The sequence below is a fragment of the Gobius niger genome, assembly GCF_951799975.1.
Source record: "Gobius niger genome assembly, chromosome: 8".
NCBI classification, from domain to species: Eukaryota; Metazoa; Chordata; class Actinopteri; order Gobiiformes; family Gobiidae; genus Gobius; species Gobius niger.
The window spans coordinates 15,674,306-15,695,142 of record NC_136859.1 but is presented as its reverse complement, the minus strand read 5'-3'; the positions used below and the strand labels follow the sequence as shown (position 1 = coordinate 15,695,142).

The 20,837-nt window shown below is 41.7% G+C and overlaps 2 protein-coding genes across 5 annotated transcripts; both read left to right on the top strand.

The window, feature by feature from the left end:
- Positions 1-3,773: 3,773 nt before the first annotated feature.
- sp8b (sp8 transcription factor b) lies at positions 3,774-8,773 on the top strand. Of its 4 annotated transcripts, none has more exons than XM_079560847.1 (2): positions 3,774-3,855; positions 6,244-8,773. In XM_079560847.1, the coding sequence occupies exon 2, from the start codon at positions 6,277-6,279 to the stop codon at positions 7,579-7,581; it is 1,305 nt and encodes a 434-aa protein (XP_079416973.1). In that variant the 5' UTR covers positions 3,774-3,855; positions 6,244-6,276; the 3' UTR covers positions 7,582-8,773. The 4 variants fall into 4 exon arrangements, with proteins under 4 accessions (XP_079416973.1, XP_079416974.1, XP_079416971.1 ...); XM_079560848.1 differs by having other exon boundaries at positions 3,828-3,851; XM_079560845.1 differs by lacking the exon at positions 3,774-3,855 and adding an exon at positions 5,726-5,816.
- Positions 8,774-11,361: 2,588 nt separating this feature from the next.
- macc1 (MET transcriptional regulator MACC1) lies at positions 11,362-15,556 on the top strand. Its single transcript, XM_079561196.1, has 5 exons — positions 11,362-11,443; positions 12,164-12,291; positions 12,366-14,395; positions 14,765-14,953; positions 15,249-15,556. The coding sequence occupies exons 2-5, from the start codon at positions 12,171-12,173 to the stop codon at positions 15,450-15,452; spliced, it is 2,544 nt and encodes an 847-aa protein (XP_079417322.1). The 5' UTR covers positions 11,362-11,443; positions 12,164-12,170; the 3' UTR covers positions 15,453-15,556.
- Positions 15,557-20,837: the final 5,281 nt, after the last annotated feature.

The following is a 20,837-nucleotide window of genomic DNA, read 5'->3' as shown; positions in this document are numbered from 1 at the left end:
GATGTTGGAGTTGGGTGTAGCTAGTGTTGTCAAAACAAAACACGAGACAATGGGGAAGCAAAGGAAAAAGAAATCTTTGACTGCACTTTTGCACTGTGGCGTTTTTCGGTTTATATTTTGCCAAAAGTAACTCAAAAGTAACTCAAAGTAGTGTAACTACTTACTACTGTAGTGTAGCTGAAACAGTAATATATAATACAAACATATTACATTTTTATAGCTGTAACTACTAATACAGAATATAACAGTTTTAAAGTAACTTGCCACACTGTCTATATTACACAATTTCATTCCTAGACAACTAAATCTTGTAGTTGTGAGTTTTACATGCAACCAATCATGTGTAAAAAATAATGCATAAATGTTTCACTGTATAAAGAAAATGCAACATGGAGCCGTCTTAAAGGGGAAAAGTGTCATTCCTCCATATCAATTGCCATGTTAGAAATTCAGTCGTTAGACATGAGCTCGATGGACAGAACAAAACAGGCTGGTGACAGGCACTGACCTGAACCCTGTCATAATGATTTTCAGTGATATCCTCCACCCTTGTCAATTTAGCATAAATTATAAGTCATGAAAGGCCTGCTGGCTGATTAAACCCAATTGTCTGGGTAAAGAAGGACAAGGCAACCTCTTTATTATATGATAAACTAAGTAAATGGGAAACGACAGCGTCTCCTCAGGGAAATCGGACCATCTCTTAATTAAAACATTGTGTTGTCTTTATAAAGATAAAAGATCCTCTGCATAATCTGAGCTTTACACTTGGAGAAAAACTTACAAAACTTGTTAGTCACAAAACAAAAGTTGTGCCTCCTGTGTGGTTCCCTGACACATACATCTATTGCCTGCCAATGTGACTAATAAGCACCAATCAGTCGTTATTTGCTGCACAAACAAACATTTCAAATATGCTGTAACAGATTTGTTTATGAAGACACACTCCTGACACTTTGTAATTACACTGGATCTTTAAGCGCATTATCACCTCTGAGAACAGGTTTCATTATCACATCCACAGCTGAACAGAATCCGAGTGTGGCAGATGTGAGACGCCAAATGGAAAAAAACAAAAACGGTCCCTCTTCACTGCGACTTTGCCTTAAGTCTAGTGCTGTAGGGGTGACATAGCAAAGAAGAGCAAACATTTCTGTGTCTTGCGCCTCTCGCCGACTTCCTCCACCCACACTTGAGAGGTGACAGGCATGTACACCCGGACTTCCATTATTATCCGACAAGAATGCCACTGGGAGGATAATTACTGAAACTTGAAGAGCCAGGGCTAATCCTAAGCACTTCACTTTGTATGACTGCCTTGCCCGCCTGTCTCTTAGCTCGCCGCTCACACTGACAAAGTGCAACGTTGGGCCCGCTGAAAGTCAATAAGAAGACCTCGTGGCCCGCAGACGAAGCGAGCGGCAGTGCCAAATGGATCCAAAAGACACTGTTTTGGAGTTTGTCATAAAAAATAAAAAAAACTGTAATGACAGTGCACAGCAGCAAACAAGTGGCCAGGGAAACCGTGATTAAGAGACCAACTGGCAAATAAATGAATAAATCTATGATCAAATTCTTTTTTTTTTCATAGACACAGATGGACAACACTCAACATAAAAGCCAGAGATGCAGATAAAGTGTGATGGTCAAATGTGGCAGAAAGAGACAGAAAGAGACATGTCGCTAATGAGCTTGATGCTGACGGACAGGTGCTGAGGGAGATTATTAGCACTCCGCCTGGACGCATTTGCGTGAAGTCTCGACACACGACGTGCACAGCAATTCTCAAGGTATTTGTTATTTACCGTACAATTATCCTCATATGAGAGACAAATTATGCCCATCCAAATTACCGTTTACGCCGCTTCCATAACCAACAACATGGCAACTGCTAACAAAGCCGCTGTCTGCGCCTGCTAATTATAACAAGCTATTTTTAAATAAAACTGTAAACATTTAACTGCCTCAAGAGCATGACAAACACCGCACTTCATATGAGAGTAATTCAGACTCATCCTTACCCACTCTATGTGATGGCCCAGTGCTTGTTTTGTCTTTACATCTTATTGACAGTTAACTTAAAAGGAGAAGAGAAACATAGGAGCGTTTGGTCTATTCATCCCCAGAGGAAGCGGAGGCACCATCCTCCCGCACAAAGCCGGGAACAGCTGGCTGATCGATACGCAACAAAAGCTCAGAGGTTAGAGCAGTCAAAAGATTGTTAACTAGCCATTTTATTTGCCAGACATTTATATCATTGTTTATGGTTCAGCGCACCCCTTGAGCGCGGTCCATTCTGCACACCTGTGCTTGGAACACAGTCAGGGCCTCTTCACCCACTTCCAGTGACCTCGAGATGGAGAAGACTGCACTGCCACCTCGGTTTAGAGAGCGACAACACTGGCAGTATTGCACTCAAAACAGACAGATTTCTTTACCCTTAATCCCTGGCGCATGAGGATAGTTCATATTTCTGTCTGCAACACTGTCAAGCAGCATTTTAACTATTAACTAAAGTGTATTTGGTAGATCCATTTGAATGCAGTGCGATAGTGTACAACTGTAACTGATTCCGATTTTCACATTCCTGCATATGCGTTTGTTGGTGTGAATGTGGGTGTTAGTACACTGTGAGCTGAGGCCAGAAACACATGGCTGCGTGGCTGCTGTGACAGGGTCCCCGCGGGCTGGCAGGCCGGCCGACCCTCTGTGTGGCTCACCCAGGCGAGGAGCGGCTTCCTGCACATCTTTTGTCACACCAGTTGGGCCCTTGTGTCTGTGGCGGCTCCGCGCTCAGGACCCACTTGGCAGCTCACCGCTCAGACGGACATCTGCTCTCTCCATCCTCCCAGCGAGTGGCTTTGAAAACATTACAAACCATGATCAGTGCGCTTCTCTTTAAACTTTAATCAATGATTTTGCACCGTTTACGTTACCAGCACAAAATTCTGAGTAGATTTATTTAGATAAATATTGATTTGTTGGTTATTGAAAAAAAAACATGGAATAAACATAACATTATAGGACATATTGATATATAAAAAAAACAGAAATGCAATGACTATGCTCTATTGGTGCAATCTATCAGTTGTTTTGAAAAGATCCTCCCAAAATAATCAAATAAATAAGGAAAATAACACCATGACTCCTCTCTCTGGAGCTCTCTATAGGTCTCGGCAGTGACTGATTTTGGAGCACGCAATATTGAACACACTTTGTTCGTGCTCAGCGGCCCAGAATAACGCGGTCATTATGGCGGCGAAGGAGACAGGTTTTGAGTTTGATTTCATGATGGTATACAGCCCATGTGTGGAGAAGAAAGCCTTCAATGGGGACATCTGTTCGACGCGGCTTACAGTTACAGGGGTGCGATAAGAACAACCTCTGCCCCCCATAAATGAACTGGGAGCGACCCAGTGGCCGCCGCGCGCAACAGGCAACAAAAGACTTGGGGGCATTAGGTTGCGGATGGTGTATTGCACCTGTACCAAATATCACATCTCCAGTCTGTAGCGGTTGGTGATTCCATTCCGCTCGTTATTGAGCACCTGCGTCTATCCACTGTTCACTATTCACTATTCACTCATTTCTAATCAGTCAATGTGTTCCCATAGGTGTTTAAACTTAAACGCTTTCTATCCTATATAGTTTGTTTTGTGTGTGCTATTAAAGTAAAGTATTTTTGTTACCAGTAGTAGCAGCAGTAGTAGTAGTAGTAGGGTGATGGTCATTGATCCGTCAGTGCAACATTTCTGCGGTGGCGCAGAGTTAGAGCCGACTCAGTAAAGGTGCCGTTTATTCTGCCGAGAGCGAACGCGGAGGGTCAGTCAGTGCGCGTCTCAGCGAAGCACGTATGTAAGTTTCGATATATCTAATACGCTTTTCACGTCTTTGTTTCATTTTACTGTCATTGTGTGTTGCACTGTGGGTTTTTTTTCAATATGTTTGGTCGGCATCCTTTAAGAGGAACTAAAAAAAAAAAGCGAAGCATTCAAATCTCACACTGAATTTGCGCGCTGCTGCAAATCATGCCTGTATTTATTTATTTATTTATTTAGGCTACGTATGGTGTTTAAAATGTTATTTTTCAAGCAATTGTATGAACTTTTTTAATCATTTAAATATGAATTTCTGTTGAAAAAAAAGAAAAAAGAAAAGTTACCAACATGTTGTGCGTAAAATCCGTGCGCTATGACAAGACTTTGAAATGCAGTTTTTGGAGTTTATGAATTGAAATTGTATTTATTATTGTCATCTCTCTCTCTCTTTCTCTCTCTCTCTCTTTTTTATTATTTATTCCGGGAGTAAAGCGATGTAAATAAATCCCAAAAGCTGTTGTCCAATCCCTGAAACACAAGTATTAATCAGCCAATCCATCTATCACGCTGTGTAATAAAGGAAGCGACATGGCTTGGGCAGATGATGTGATGTATAATCCCCGGTCGTTTTAATTAACTTTTCCCTGTCCCGTAATGACCAAGCTGGTCAACAGAGCCGGTCAATAAGCATGTTAATATCAAACAAATAAAAGTGCGGATGATTAAAAACCTCCCGCGTTATTAAATTTGAAATTCAAATGAAATGTATGCTTCCAGTGCGCGCTGCATGTTAATAACGCCCAGATTGAGTCCATGCCTTTTAACACGCGTCCTTCTTCTCATTATGTAACAGCAGCTTTGCTTTATAGATTTAACAAAATGTCACCGGGATAAAGTGATGAACCTATTCAATTTAACCGGCTTATCATTTGGTTTTACTCCCAACTCCGCGCAATCACTTAATACACAAAGAATAAATGATGTCTGTTACCTGAATCAGATCTGGTTTCTCTAGTGCCTATAAGTCTTGGAAAAATCCCCCCATATTTTATTTGCGCAATATCCAGAACAGAATAGAAAAGGCAAAAGTCAACTACGGCAACCTTTCACTCATCCTCTGCTGCTATAAGCTAATATCACAAATTGACTTATCCACCTACGGAATGCGCTAGTCTTAATCAAAGCTGTCAAAGATAATTGAGCGCAATTACAGTAATGTTAAAGTTTGAAATGGCACAGACCCATTATGAGGGGCCAAGAACAAAGACTTCTTTCTCTCGCTTCAGTCCGTGTGTATATTAAGTTAAAACTCCCAAAGAATAAAAGGGGCAGCGTAATAAAACACAGCCTACACGCACAACAACCAAACTTAAAGATAGGCCTGACCATTTTGGGGGGGAAATTGCGCACAGAGACCTATCCAAGTTGTTAGAAAGTTAGGATAGACATTGAAGATACAAAGTTCGTTGGAAGAAAGAAGAAAAAAAAACTGTCACAAAACAGGTTTACATTTCTAGCTGAGTTTAGGCCACTCTCAGATTTAGGCCACTCATAATTAACAGCTAGGTTATTTTACTAGGCCTCACACTCGCGGTTGCGCCCTCTTTTTTTATTTATGTAATGTGATGTTCAGTAAAATTTCAGTAAGTGCCCCTAATTCCTCCTTCCTAATTCAGTGTCATTTAACTTTGCCTTCCTTCCGCTGTGTTTTATGATGGAGGGGGCGGTGTGGGGTGGAGGAGGGAGGAGAGCTGTCTGCGGCGCTCTATTGATGACCTCACGGTAGAATGTGGCGGTGCGGCACGACGCGCCCGCTGATTGGTCGCCCGTGTCACAGCGGTACTTCAAAGCCAGAGAGGAGCCTACAATTGTGGAAGAATGGGCGGACCGCATCATTGTATTGCACACCTCTAAAAAAACAGTGCGCTGATTCATAAATATAAAAAGATCCTCTGAAGAGGGCAGTGTTTTTGTGTGATGGCAACTTCACTTCTAGGGGTGAGTCTAAAGGACTTTCTTACTGGTTTAATTAGTTCGTGTCATTGTCCAGCGGAGAAGGATTAAACTCACACAGCGGTCAGAAATAGCCAGCAAATCAGTGCAATAGCGCTGTATTTCCCGCAACGTCTCGCCTGAGCATTTTGAGGAGGACTTACATTTTATAACTGTAGCTCAAAGGCGTATGTTTACTCGGTGTTTGGCATGCGCTTGTGAACGCAGTTACTTTTTTGTGTTTGAATACTGCTCGTACAGGTAGGAGCTGATCTGTTTCTATTGCTCTATAATTGATTACGATTATGTAGAGTGTTTTTGTTATCAATGTTATCTCCGGTCTCTCTCTGGGGCTGGAGTTTGAAGTGTGCGCAAAGAACCTGTTCAACTTGTCAGGCTGACCAGTCGTTCACTGTTTGTCTTGTGTTTTCAGGAGGAGCCGAGGTTAGGATCGACTCCGTTAGCCATGTTAGCTGCAACATGCAATAAAATTGGGAGCCCCAGCCCGTCACCATCTGCTATTACGGATAATTCCTCTCCATATGGAAAAGGTTTCCACCCATGGAAAAGAGCCGCGACCAACAGCTGCAGCCTGGGATCTGGCCTGCCCGGCTTTGGTGTGAGTCGTAATGGATCTGGGATTTCGGACTCTTTCGGCACCAACAACTCGAACGGATCCAGCGCCTTTTCCTTGACGTCCGGAACAACTTCTAGCCCCCACTTTGGAAACGACTACTCGGTATTCCAGGCGTCTGTTTCCAGCAACTCCCAGGAGCCCAGCCATCAGCCCGTGTTTATCTCTAAGGTGCACACGTCAGTGGACAGTCTGCAGGGCATATACCCCAGAATGAGTGTGGCACACCCCTATGAGTCTTGGTTCAAGTCGTCCCATCCTGGAATCCCCACTGGAGAAGTAGGCACCACCGGCGCATCAGCGTGGTGGGACGTGGGAGCAGGATGGATAGATGTCCAGAACCCGAACGGAGCCGCGCTCCAGACGTCCTTGCATTCCGGCGGTCTTCAGACCTCTCTGCACTCTCCTTTAGGCGGATATAACTCTGATTATTCCACTCTAAGTCACTCAGCGTTCAGCACGAGCCCCTCTCCGCACCTGTTGACCACCGGACAGCACCTGATGGATGGCTTCAAGCCGGTCTTGTCCTCTTATCCTGATACCAGCCCTTCCCCGTTAGCCGGGGCAGGAGGCACTATGCTGTCCGGGGCTCCCCCAGCATCATTAGCTGGCTCCCCACGCTCATCAGCGCGGCGCTATTCGGGCAGAGCCACGTGCGACTGTCCTAACTGTCAGGAGGCAGAAAGACTGGGGCCGGCGGGCGCGAGCTTACGGAGAAAAGGACTCCACAGCTGCCACATTCCTGGTTGCGGGAAAGTTTACGGGAAAACATCTCACCTGAAAGCACACTTGCGTTGGCACACCGGCGAAAGACCGTTTGTTTGCAACTGGCTCTTTTGTGGAAAGAGATTCACGCGCTCGGACGAATTACAGCGACATTTACGCACGCACACAGGGGAGAAACGGTTCGCGTGTCCGGTGTGCAACAAGAGGTTTATGCGCAGCGACCATTTGAGTAAACACGTAAAGACTCATAGTGCGGGCGGCTCTGCAGGCTCTGGTTCCGGAGGCAGTGGGGGAAAGAGGGGCAGTGACACCGACAGTGAGCACAGCGCGCCAGGGAGCCCCCCGTGCCAATCTCCAGACCTGTTGCACCCAAACGAGACGAGCCAAGGAGTGACTCTGAATGGGCTCTGAGACGCACTAGAACTGTGAACTGTTGAACCGTCCGAGCTCCAAGTAGACATACACTGAACATGCGGAAATTCAGTGAATATGGTCGTATGAGAAGAAATGACCCGTGCGTCCCAATTGTTTCAGTCTAACAGCATCTCTTCAAACGGTATTCCACCGCGTCAGAGTGAAACAGTGGTGCACGCACACAACTTTTATGGCTCCTATAAGGGCAATTTAGATTGCGTAGTGTCGCAAAAAGGGATGTGAAAGTGATGATCTGCTGTCTTAAGTTCAAAACCAAACTTTGGCACTTTATTATCAAGCAGGAGAAATAGTTGTGGCAGAAATGCTATGTGATGTTCCTAATCCATTTAATTAAGAGGGCCGTACATTTTTCCAGTCGTTTCTCTTGTCACATTGTGCCACCTATAAGTTCGGGCCAGTTGAAGAAATTGGCATCGAAATGTACATAAAAAGTAGGTTAGATAAATCTCATCCCACTGTAAAGGTGCGTACGTATTTGTCCAAGAGACGCTTTTGTATAGGTATTTCTAGTTGTATATTGACTCTAGTAAATATTTGAAAATATACAGAAATGTACTTGGATTTTTCTTTGACATGATATGAAATGTAATGTGGAAATCTATTTAACCACGAGTTTTCTTGTTATTAGGGGTCTACCGTTAGGCGCACTTTTATTTGTAAGTTTCTCAAGCCTTTTACTGTTTTCCACTTGTTTTAATTTAAGCACGCATGATGTAAAGCTATTTTAATTTACAATGATTTTTTTTTTTTCCACCGATGTCTTAGGAAATTCACTCAATAAAGTCAAAATAATTTCAGCAGCAGCGGATCAAGAGTTTGGATTGGCAATAGCCTGTAATTACTTAACTATTTTGGTATGAACAGAGAGATATGAAAATAAATATGTTTCCAATGCACACTGTGCGTAAAAAGCTCACCAAGGCCTCTGGGTTCAGAGTTTGAACCTTTATTTTATTTTTTTTGTCGGTAGTGATGCAAATCACACTTCTTTTCCCCGTTTATTCGCATAAGCTGTAAAGCAGAGTCAGCGCAGGTCAGCGAGAAATACAGCTAGAAAAACTGTTGTATAACGATATATTCATGGTTTTATTTTCTGCTTGTTCAACAACTTTTAAAGTCACAACAAATACAATTGTACATATTCCCCTGATGTCAAGGTCCTTTCTATGCTGTGTTGAGATTTGTATTATTTAAAAATCTTTTCCAAACAAATTGTTAATTTCAAATATAGAATTAAATAATATTGGTCTATTGCTGTGTACTGACGTTGTTATAAGCTCGAACTGGTTTTAATGGATTTCGAAAGGTATAGAACGTATTAGACAAATACATTTGGATATATGTCCATAAACTAAATTATAAAATATAAAACAGTTGACACATGCATCACACACATACAATCGAGCGCTTGTTTCTCGTGCGTTATTGCTCCATAGAAGAGCAACAACGACATTTCAAAAACTTCATTCAGGGTACATTGTTTTGATGCTTGTAAGTAAGAAAAAAAGTTGCAAAGTCATCAGTGTAATTAGATATATTGGTGTCTTTCAGTGGGTTTTTTCATCATGCATAGGCCTTTGGTTTATTTCGTGCGTAATATCTGAAGGGTGGAAACTGTACAAAACCAATATAAAAGTATATAGCCTACTATGATTAAATAAAAAAGAACCGATTCAAAGTCAAACAGGTATTTCCAATAATTAACTCTACACCGTTGCTTGTATTCTCAGCAAAAAAAACGTGAAGTGAACTTATCCTAGAACAAAGCAGCCTTAAAGCGCCATCTAGCGCTTCATCAAACCCATCTACTGTAAATAGAAACTTCAAAAACAAACAAATAAAACCAAAACAAAAAACTTCTTTCCCCAGGTGAACGGAAAATTGGTGACTTTTAAGAATGAAACTAAACTTCAAACTAATAATGATAGGATTTAATTCAGGCTATAGTGGTAGAATTTCTCTCTGCCTCAGTGTCTCAAATGTACAAAACAAACACAAAGTATCTGCAGCCGTGTTTAATTCTATAGTAAGCAGGAAAATGTTGAAAATTAGGTAATTTTAAAGGCGTATTCAAATGGGTTTTAGGTCTTACTTACATAAAGAAGGCACTGTCAGCAGCAACAGGCTTCCACCTGAATGCAACACTGTCAACAATGAAAGAGAAGTCACGTTTAAATCTAGAATGTCACAAACATTTTCAAATCAATGACTTAAAAAAGAAAAGAAAAAAAATCTTAATATTTTTATGTTATTGATTGTATTTTGAAATTGAGAGGAAAAAAATGCACACACTGACCTCGAAAATGTGAAGGATTAAAAAGGCTTTTATAAAGGCTGTATTATATCAACACATTTATTTTTTCACATATTATCCAGTTAAAGTGAACTTGTGTGGATTTATTTCACCCTCTTCAAGATTCGAACAGGATTTAGAGCTGAAGACAGGATCATTGTGAACATGCTTAAGGCGCCATATATAAGACCCTTCCCAACTCTGACATGTGAGGGGGGGAAACAAGAGAGTATCCAAGAAAAACTGATCTTCTGCTGCATTTTAAGCTTTGAGGTAAGTCAAGTAAAAATTAATAGAATTACACATCTGTAAAAGAGGCGGTGGCCACGTGTCGACCCTGATACATGCATTCTCGTTTTTTTTTCGTCTTCTTTATTTTACTTTATTATTATCATCTGTTGAATATGTGCTCTGGACAGTACAAACGTAGACTGCGAACATAATCGTGAACAAGGCACGTTAAACTGGAGCTTATGAAGCACTTTTTGGTCAAGGCCTATATGTCAAATCATATAATCATCATCTACTCCATCTCTAGGCAGGGGCCAATGAGAAGGGCAAAGTCTGATGAAAGTCCATGAACACGAGCTCCTGTGGCTTTGAGGCAACTAACAAATAGGACAATGCTGCCCCCAGGTGGACAAACTGCAGATGAAATACTTACCTGGTAGATCTTCACAACTCAAAATGTATTGTCAAATGTAGCCGCGAATGAATACGCCTATACAGTGGATTATTTCCTGCTTCAACATTTAGATTTTAAATACACTTTTCATATTAGGCCTATTAAAAAAATATAGGCTATAAATTATATCTGTGGTATGATCAGATTTAATGAATGGCATAAATCAGGGATGTCCAAACATTTTCATCGTGGATTGCATATTTAAGTGTATAGGCTTCATCAGGTTCGATGTATCAAAAATGATTTCATAAAAGTGAAAATGACCCAGAGAAAAAAAGTGTATTTTCTGACCAAAAGAGCTAAGAAGAAGCTCATGTGACTAGAAGCGAAACGTCCTCAACTATACCAAAGCTCAGTCCAGTCGATGATCTAGCTTTTTTACGATGGGGACTGAAAAATAGGCTGGTGCGCTTTAACAAACATGTCCAAGTTCAAACTCCTCACTAGGTGATTCCCTTCCTTCCTGTGACGTTACATCGCGTTATGTTGTCGTGCAAACATTAACCTTTAGATCTATACACCTGTGTTTGTTGTCACTCTTCTTCTTATCAGCTCCACTGTCGAAACCACAGGTGGACAAGAGCTAGTTTCAGGTGTTGCAAGTTTACAGTGTAAACAACGAGCTGCACTGTGGGAAATGTGGTTTGTTGGGCCCAGAGGCCACTCCTCTACTTTGGTTATGTTTTATGTGAGACTTCCAGTCCCAAAATGCCCTATGCTCGTGAGCACACCAAACACGTAACGTGAGCAGGCTCCGTTTTTGGTTACGCCCCAGTAAGTACGCGTAAATGACTTACGGCTGCTCTCTTTTTCTTCCAACACGACCTAACAAAAATATCATCTAACATCTCATGCCGTCGGTGAGAATGTACCTTTTCTATTTCACTTTTAGAACTATAGTAGCGTAGTAGCCTACGTGGCCGGTTGATATGTTATTATTAGTGTGTGAATACTGCCGATCATGCACCTGTCCATAGGCTAACTGGGGATAACCCCTCTGTTGTTTTCCCTGTTGTGGTTTTGCCTTTACAATGGTGCCAATGAAAGTGGGCTATTGAGGATATAGGCATTACTAAAAGGAATAATGTCATGATAATAATAATAATAATTATTATTAAATTGGTTGGTTTTAAAATAATATTTAAACTGAAGTAAAATTGAGACATACAGCTGTCCTGCAATGCATTAGGTTTGTACACATAATTATTTACATAGAAGTTTGTTTCATATCTGATCGAATATGAAGTTATACTACTGGCTTTGATTATAGCCAGAAGCACAAAAGAAACTGACTGCTGCCTCAGAGGCTTGACAAGACCAACCTGTTCCTGTGCACCGGTGTAAGAAAGCACATTATTAATGACTGACTCACTGAGACGAGTTGTCAATGGGTAGTGTCCTTTCTGCACATAAGTGACAACACAAATAGCTGGTGCTTTTTAGCTGTGACTGACACTGGTTCAAACTGCCGGGGGCTCACTATGTCGAAAAGAAGTATCAAGAACTTCACCTACATTTTTATTACCGTGTCAAAAATCTGAATGGCATTATGTTATTTTCATTGAAGTTTTATTTGGCAGGTGAAATATGGCAGACAGAAGGATACAGTCCAAAGGATCCAGTCGCCGTGTTGGAAGTCTCATGCGGAGCAGATCTGAAGGCACACTGATTGATTTTGATGATAGTGTTTATACCAACAACACAAATGGTAAGACGTCAAAACTGAAAAGCTATCGAATATTTGTTTGAAATTGAAATCTAAAACTATAATATGTTTTTCAGGTGTGCCTCACTCACATTTTGAGTGGCCCCTTCTTCACACAGACACCCCAGATTCATCTGCGACAAAAAACCCTTTCTGGAACAAACTGTCGGGGTCCAATCCTTTCTTAGAGGACATTGTATTTCAGAGCCCAGACAAAGACATTACCAACCCAGTCAGTGCAAAGCAAGACCCAGATCAACACACAAATAATGAGGATGCGGAAAGCACATCATCAGATGAAGGGAATATTGGAAACCATTTGGGAAATAAAGTTAGCAATAGATCAGGCAGATGCAGAAGTGCCTCGGACATTTTGGATGACTTGGAGAGAAAAGTGCCGAAGCGCGCCAACAGCGTCTCCAAACCTCCCACGCCAGTCCTGAACCCAGATTTTGAGTGGCTAAAAGATGACAGAGAGGCATATAAGATGGCCTGGTTGAGCCATCGGCAGCTCACCCGCTCCTGCCTAGACTTAAACCTGATGAGCCAGAGTCCAGGGTGGGCTCAAACACAGGCCACGGACTTCCAGGTTATCTGTAAGATTGGGCACACTGGAGGCTCTGTTCAGCTGCCCGACTCAGAGATAAGCATTCACTTTCCAGAGGGCCATGTGGCACCCGGGGAAGTCCAGGAGGTGACCCTGAAAGCGACCTTAGACCCCCCTCCTGGACTGAATAGCAACTACATGACAACCATGAGCCCCCTGGTGGAAGTGGTGCTGAGTAACATCAACACAAAAAAGTGCATATCTCTGGACGTGAAGCTGTCTGGAGAGGTGCGCGGGGACAGCACGAGCCAGCTGATGACGACTGTTACCGGGCTGCTGTCTAACAAGAGGGAAGGCCCGTACGTCAAAATGGATGATTGTTACATTTACGGGAACATGATGCAAATGAAGCTGCAGGAGCTGAAGACGCATTTTTATGCCATCGCCGTGGCAGAGGCTTGTGCAATCGAGGCTCCCGCTACATCAGTCTGGGATTACCTTGACCGCCAAATCACGGTGGCAGTTTATGGTCCTCGCTACATCCATCCATCCTTCAAGGTTGTGGTTGTAGTGTGCTGTCATGATAATGTCCCAGCTAAGCTTCCCTTTTCTGATGTCTGTAGGGGCAACAAAAACCTGCCCCCATTGGTGCTGCAGCTGTGGGGGAAGCAACACTTAAAGCCAGAGAAGCTGAATGACATGAGGATTGAAGTTAGTGTTGTTGAACCAATGTTTACAATCCAACCAGAGGATAAGTGCAAAGAAGTGAGGCAAAGTCAGCTTAAAATAGGCACGGTTTTACATCTACCAGTAGCATTATCTTGTGCCAGGACGGCGGAAATAGTGCCTTTTACATTGGACATCAACGTGACAGAATGTAACACTGAAACGGTTGCACAATTCCAAGTGATATCCCCAACGGCTGCACCTCTGCGATCTGAAAAACGAGCGAGCAGGCTATTTGAAAGGCGACTTGAAACACCCATAAGTCCGACAATCCCCGAGGAGATGGTGCCCGATTTGCCGAGTTTCCAAGACAATCCGGTCAACCTGCAGTGGTATGGAGTAGCTCTAAAGTCTGTATTCCGTCAGCCTCGAATGGACTACCTGCTGGAGTACTTCAAAGGGGATACAATGGCGCTTTTATCGAAGGACACCGTCAAATCAATAGGAAATTTCAAAGTCAAAGAATGGTACATTGGGTTTCTCCGCGGCAAGATCGGCTTGGTTCACTGCAAAAATGTCAAGCTTATAACGAAGGATCAAGTCATGGACTTCACAGGGATAGAGATGACCACAGAGGTGCTACTTGACAACATGACGCTGCCCTTTAGGAAGCTCACATACATGTACTCCGCCATTCAGACTCTGGTGACGGAGCACATAAGCAGCTGGAGAGACTTGGCCAGTTCTTTTGGCTATCACAACCTGACCCTGGACACCATCACAAGGAGGTACACAGAGACAGAGGCGGACAAAGTGGCCAGTGTTCTGGAAAAGCTGAAGGAGGACTGCCACACTGATAAGAGCAGGAGGAAGTTTCTGCATGAACTAATCATTGTAAGTGGAAGTGGAATATTACACAGGTTTCAAAATGTTGTTTTTTATGTAGCTGTTTGATAATGATATGTGTTGCCCTACAATAATGTATTTAGACGTAGAAACAGACACATTTCACAGGGACGTTTGTAATATTCAGGTCCTATACAACTGCAGACCCATTGAATTGCTCTCTATCAAAAAAGTCTAGGTCTGTGTTAACTTCCATTCATTGGCCACGAAATCAAAATCTATGTACAGTTTAAGTCGAGTGTTATTTTAAACACCTTCAGTATCTACATAATTAAATGGGGAAAATATATGTATAAGTATGATCAATTGCCAAAATAATGGATTAACTTTGTTGCATATGTGTTTGTGTCTTCTCAGGGCTTGCTGAAAATGGACGCGGTAAACCTTGCGGCGCAGCTCATCCAGAACACTGTGATTCTGTCGACTGCCGTGGAGCTCGGGTCTCGTTGGAGAGAACTGGCGGAGAAAATGGGGAAACTCACAAGCGCTCAGATAGTGGCGTTTGAGTCCCCTCACAGAGGCAAGACGGGTGATGTGTCCCCCCAGGTTTGTTGTTTAGATAGACTTTTAACATTACTATGAGCATGTTTGTACTGGCACAGCATTTCATGGGCCAGTTTGGAACTCTTAACAGCTATTTTCCATGTAAAAACGTAGATAGTAGAGAGTGGTGGTTGTTTAAAGTTGTTTAAAGTAATGCGAGTAAATAAAAGCTCCTGTACACCTGAAAAGTTGCACACACATTGTATAGATAGTCAGAATAAAATACCAATCTAGTGCAAAATGCAAAAGTATATGAGTAGTTCAAATGTTAAAATAATGTTGTCCTTCTCTACTTCAGGCCATGTGGAAGCCTGCTTATGACTTCCTCTTCTCTTGGAGCCAGAGGTACAAAAACAGTTACAGAGACATGATTCAGGACCTGCACTTGTTCCTGGACAAAATGAAAAACCCCACGACCCGACAGTGGAGACAGCTCACCGGGGCTCTCATCACAGTGAACTGCCTTGAACTCTTTCGAAACTCCGCTTTCCCCACATCATAGAACGACACTGCAGTGTGACTGTCATCAGGCTCCTCTCTGTGGTTTTGTACAGGTACTTTTCTATTACTTTTAAATGTATAGTAGATGTTACTATAATGTGAACATGTGTCAAATGTATTTGTCAAAAAAGCTGAAGAGATCAAAATGAATATTTGAACTTGTTTTATGTAAGAATACTCTGCCACTGTGAATCCTCAGTTACCCGTTGCCAGTACACAAATTATAGACACTGTGCACACGCCATCATAAACTTTTGTATTGTACCTTTTACAATAATGTATCCATTATTATACTATCATTCTTATGTATTATGTGCCAAATAATTTATGTGTGCCATGAACTGAATTGGCGTGAGAAAAATAAAATGACATTACAATGGGCTGATATAATGTTCTATTAATACCACAATTTAAATGTGAGAGCTTATTGAGTAGCGTATAATAATATTAATCAAATCAATATTATAAAACCAATGCCTATGAGTATTGCTGATGATACATGTGAGAGTGTTGCATAAGTTTTAGCTGAAGTCTTTGTATTTGGAGCTAAACCCACTGACCTTAGCTTAATAACTACTACAGTGTTATACGGCATTATTGTAAATGCACAGGCAAAGGGCGAATCCTTCAACACAAGCACGACATAAAGTCGACATAAAAGTCCGTCATTTTTTATGTGACTTGGTTTTACACAAAGCATCAGACAGAAAACGTCGGACACTGCACTCTGCTCAGTTCTGTGAAAGAGAAAAAAAAATGAGAACAAAGGTCCTCTGTTTAGTCAGAGCCAAAATGTTTGTCAAAATGGTTCAACAAATACAGGCAGTCCAGGCCACAGAGTTCACAAGAAATCGTTTTGTGTCACTGCATATAAAATGTAGCAAATTAGGACAAATGTAACATACAGTAATTGTGCAACATTTCGACACAAACGGCCAAAGATCAATGAGAAATGTCTGTAACTGTTGTTTTTGGGTTTTGTTTTCAAAGTCAGGAAGGATGATTTAAGAGATGTACTTGCTTTACAGTATACTCTCTACACTGGACCACTCATTCCTTTGTGCCCATATTTTAGCCACGAGATGTCAGGAATGAGCAGGTGTGTCGTTCTAAATAGTACCTGAATTGCATTGGGACTGCAAACATTAGGACTAGTCACTGAATAATCACTAAGACGTATTTGGATGGACAATGTATATCATCCATGGTCTTAGGTCCTTCCCAGCATTTCAGTGTGCTGGGAAGTGCACGGAACAAATGCTTTTTATGCACCACAACAAAGATACCACAAGATGTTTTGATCTTCTGACATATCACCGTTAAGCATCTTCCTGTTGGCCTTTTGAACCAGCACCAAAAGCATAATGATTGACATAAAAGAAAGTTGTGTTTATGTCCACGTTTCCCTCTTTAATCATGTTTTGCCATAAAAAAAACACATCACTGCTGTTCATTTTAACACGTCGACACATTTACACATTAATTAGATCGCACGATGACTGCAGCTCGTGCCAACCTCAAACGTTGGCACCAAATATACCGTGCTATTTGCATGTTAAAGTGTTTTGCGGACAAGAGTGTGATATTATGCAAACTGTGAATTTTCTCAGCCATAGGCTATCTGAAGTACATCACACGAGAGACGCATAACACTTAGCAGCTATGTATTCATGGCACACATCCAACGGCCTTTGCTGTGTTTGTGCGAACTTCATGATTTATGCGACCTAGAAGCTATATTCAGGGAAGGCAGATCCCACAATCTACCTCCCATCTCAGACCGTGGACTGGGTTAGGTCTCACGCAGCTCATCATCAACATCATATGGGCTCATGTGGAACTAAGCAAGGACTTAAAAATGAAAGCTGGTCAGAATGTTTGGTCTTACAGTCCCGAAACAACTTTATACTGTAAACTGTTTCTACTGATACCTCAGTAACCCTCAACCAACATAACGAGGTGTTGCTCTTAAAGGCTCATCCAATAGGGGGCGCCATTGGTCCATTGCCTACTCGCATTAACGCCCACAATTCAATCAGCTTTTAAGCCTTACTCTTAATTTTACCACACTTTGCCTGAACAATTTGCAGAGTAATACTAAAGACAGTTATCAAAACGAGTATACTTAAAGATCTTTGGCTGATGAGCTGAAAGTAGGCTATTTAACCTCTTAACCCCTGCCTGAACCGTGCACATTTTCTCCAGTTTGGCTTTACCCAAATCTAAAAGCTTCTTGAATAAAAGCATCGAAAGAGAGGCAAAAGTGCTAGAAAAGCAACAATAACACAATTAAAAAAGCGTCATAAACTAAATGACATAAAGAGGGATGAAAAAGCCACATGAAAGCCACAAAAGAGTGACAAAAAATGTTATAGAAACATGACGAAAGACACAAATATGGGATGAAAAATTGACAAAAACAAGATAACAATGCGGGGGGGGAAAGCGATGAAAAAGTAAGAAAAACATGATAAAAACACAAGAAAACCATGAAAACACAATGAAAAAAATATTTAAAAAGAGACTATAGTGTTTCAAAAATGTGATAAAAACGTGGCGACAACGCGACACAATTATTTTGATCAGTTTTACAGGACTTAGCTTTCAAATGAGCTGTTACATTGGCCAAGTAGCTTTTAGATTTGGGTAAAGCCGAACTGGAAAAAATACACTCGGTTAAAGTTATTTGGTCAGAATCTACCAAACATAGCGTCACCACACTGGTAGCTAGCCTTATTATGAATATTTTATCAGTATAGTTCCTGGTATTTAGGCTATATTTGGAGCAATATGAAGCCATGATCACACTCATTGCCTTACATATTATACTCTGTGTGAATAAAATCTTTCCTCTTGGATAACATGAATCACCTCATAAGTTGACAAAGTTTACTTTAACGTCTCTCTGGCCCTTTTAAAGTGCCCATGGCCCAAACTGTGGTGCCTCTCTTGGGTGATGCTGCTCAGGGACCATCCACAAATCATTGTTGTGAACAGAAGCATTCCTCTGTCCTCTGGGGTATACGAGGCTTCATTTGGTTTGCCTCGATGATATATGCACAGGGCAAAAAGTCATTTAGCTTTCAATTTATTAGCCTGCTGATTTACTGACTGAACCGCAGTGGTAGTTAGCAGCGCAGCTTCGTAGCCCTCTACCTGAAAAAGGGGGTCCACTCAGAGTTAGCTATAATGTTGGATTTAATGTTTTACCTTTTTCCAGGTTAACGCTTTTAAATGAACCTTTTAATGTGTCTGTTTTATAGGCAGATGTTCCAATGAGATCAAAAGCAGAATAACATGCAACTGCTTTTGGCTAAGTGACAATCTGTACAAAACAACAGGTCATTTAACCTCTTACCCCCCGACTTAACTTTCTTTTTCTCTAGGCCAGTGTAACGCCTCATTTGAAAGCTAAGACCTAGAAAAGCTGATGGATCTCTTTCCTCGCATTGTTGCCGCGTTGTCGTCACTTTTTTAACCTTCTTTTTCATCTAATTTTTGTCACGTTTTGTTGCACTTTTCATTTTTATCGCTATTCTGATGCTTTTTCCGAGGAGCTTTTGGGTAAAGCCAAACTGGAGAAAATGTGCTCGGTGCAGGCGGGGGTTAAGAGGTTAAAGTCATTGTGTTAGTCAGCAGTTCACTGAGATAATGGTTACTTCATGTTGAGTGGTTCGAGAAGTGTCTCAACACTCATGACTCAACCAATTGATATGTATGACCCAGTACTTCTATCCTGTTGAGTGTCAATATTCTGTTCTCAATTTTAAGCTGACATTTATTTTCATCTAAGACAGTGGGTTTCACTCCAGAGGTTCTGAAAACTAAAACTTCTGTCTATGCTAAGTGTTGAAATAAATACTTTCAACAGATTTTTCTTAAACAGAGGCTCACTGAGAGAAAAAAAAGGTTGGAAACACTATTACAAAACATAATTTCATATGGGTGTGGGGGTGGGCTTCATTATATAATACATAAATAGCTGAATGCCATAAATGCTATCTCAGAAACTGATCTTTTTATGTTAGCTTCAAAAATGGACTTGCTCGAGCTAAAATTTTGTTTGGGTGCTGATCATTCCGTTCATTTTAATGCAATTTATGTGACTAACAATCTTTCCCTTGGCACTTCCCGTGACCACTGCAGCACAGGAAGCGCTAAGACCAAAATGAGTCACGGAGAAATAAAAAAGAAAAGCAGACGCACACACACAACTCGGAGTATTTGGATGTTTCTTTATGAGCAACCTCCATCCACATCCTCGAGACACCTCAACCTGCCCTCACTCTCACTTTTTCCACCGAGCCGCCCGTTCACAGGGGCCCCGATTCCGTCACGGCCACGGACTGTGATAAAGATTAAAGCCAATCAGAACACACAAATAACCCTGGCGTTTTTGGCGATAAACATCCAAGAATGCGAGTGCACCTCAGACCACTACAAAGTCAGAGATTAGCCTGCCATCAGGGAAACAGCAGCCCACTAAATACAGCTTTTATCAGCCCGTCTCCGCTTGCTCCGTTTTGTGGTAAAGAACTGGGTATGCGGTGATCTGGTGGACTAATGGTGACGTCAACAGCTTGTCAATAATCAACAAAACAGATGGCAAAACTTTATCAAACACAAAACATTTAGCGACATAAAAGAGCATATGTCAGATTATGCTTTTTCTAATTATTACCCAGTTTGAAGGTGTGATGCCAGTGATAGTCTAAGTATTAATCGTAGTTCTACACCAGTGAAGTGACTGTGTACTCCGTTGTAGATACGGCATTACTACGAAACAACTCAAGGTTAGAATATATGGGTACGTCCTGTTTTACCTGTTACTGCGTGAGGAATGTCCAGCATATGGTGAGAGAACAGCTATAAAGTGCAGGTGTCCAGCCCACACTTCACGACATCAAGTAATGCCTTTGACAGACTGGACTGTGAGTATATCTGAATGCAGTTAGACCACGGCATGCCAACACTCCTGTACATTGAGAGATGAGTTTGACAATGAACTGAAAGACACAAGCCAGTTTGAGTCTTACATAATCAGCCGAACTTTGTGAAATGTTTGTCTCCATTGATTTTAAATACACTTTTTTTTTAGCTTTTCTTTAAAATAGAAGCAAATAAACCCTCCTCTGGACTGCTAACCCACAATATTGAGAAAAGAAATGTAGGGGAAATAAATGAATGATGGTCAGCTGAGTGAGATAAATCCATCAAACAGTGTCTTCTTCGCTATTTTCTGTCACACGTGAGGGAGAACAAGTAGGGCTGGGGGCTTCCTGTTCCAAAAACAACAGGGCTGGAGAGGTAGCCTATTGTGTCCTGACAGATCGCTCTGAATGTGGGAGGAGGAGGTCGCCCCAATGACACGGGACCCCGAGGAGCA

What these genes read in the sequence shown, in the direction of transcription:
- sp8b (XM_079560845.1), top strand. Translation starts at nt 5,796, where the DNA reads ATGGCAACTTCACTTCTAGGG. An exon ending in TGGCAACTTCACTTCTAGGG is followed by an intron (nt 5,817 to 6,243) that starts GTGAGTCTAAAG and finishes TTGTGTTTTCAG; the next exon opens with GAGGAGCCGAGGTTAGGATC.
- macc1 (XM_079561196.1), top strand. Translation starts at nt 12,171, where the DNA reads ATGGCAGACAGAAGGATACAGTCCAAAGGATCCAGTCGCCGTGTTGGA. An exon ending in TTATACCAACAACACAAATG is followed by an intron (nt 12,292 to 12,365) that starts GTAAGACGTCAA and finishes TATGTTTTTCAG; the next exon opens with GTGTGCCTCACTCACATTTT. An exon ending in TTCTGCATGAACTAATCATT is followed by an intron (nt 14,396 to 14,764) that starts GTAAGTGGAAGT and finishes GTGTCTTCTCAG; the next exon opens with GGCTTGCTGAAAATGGACGC.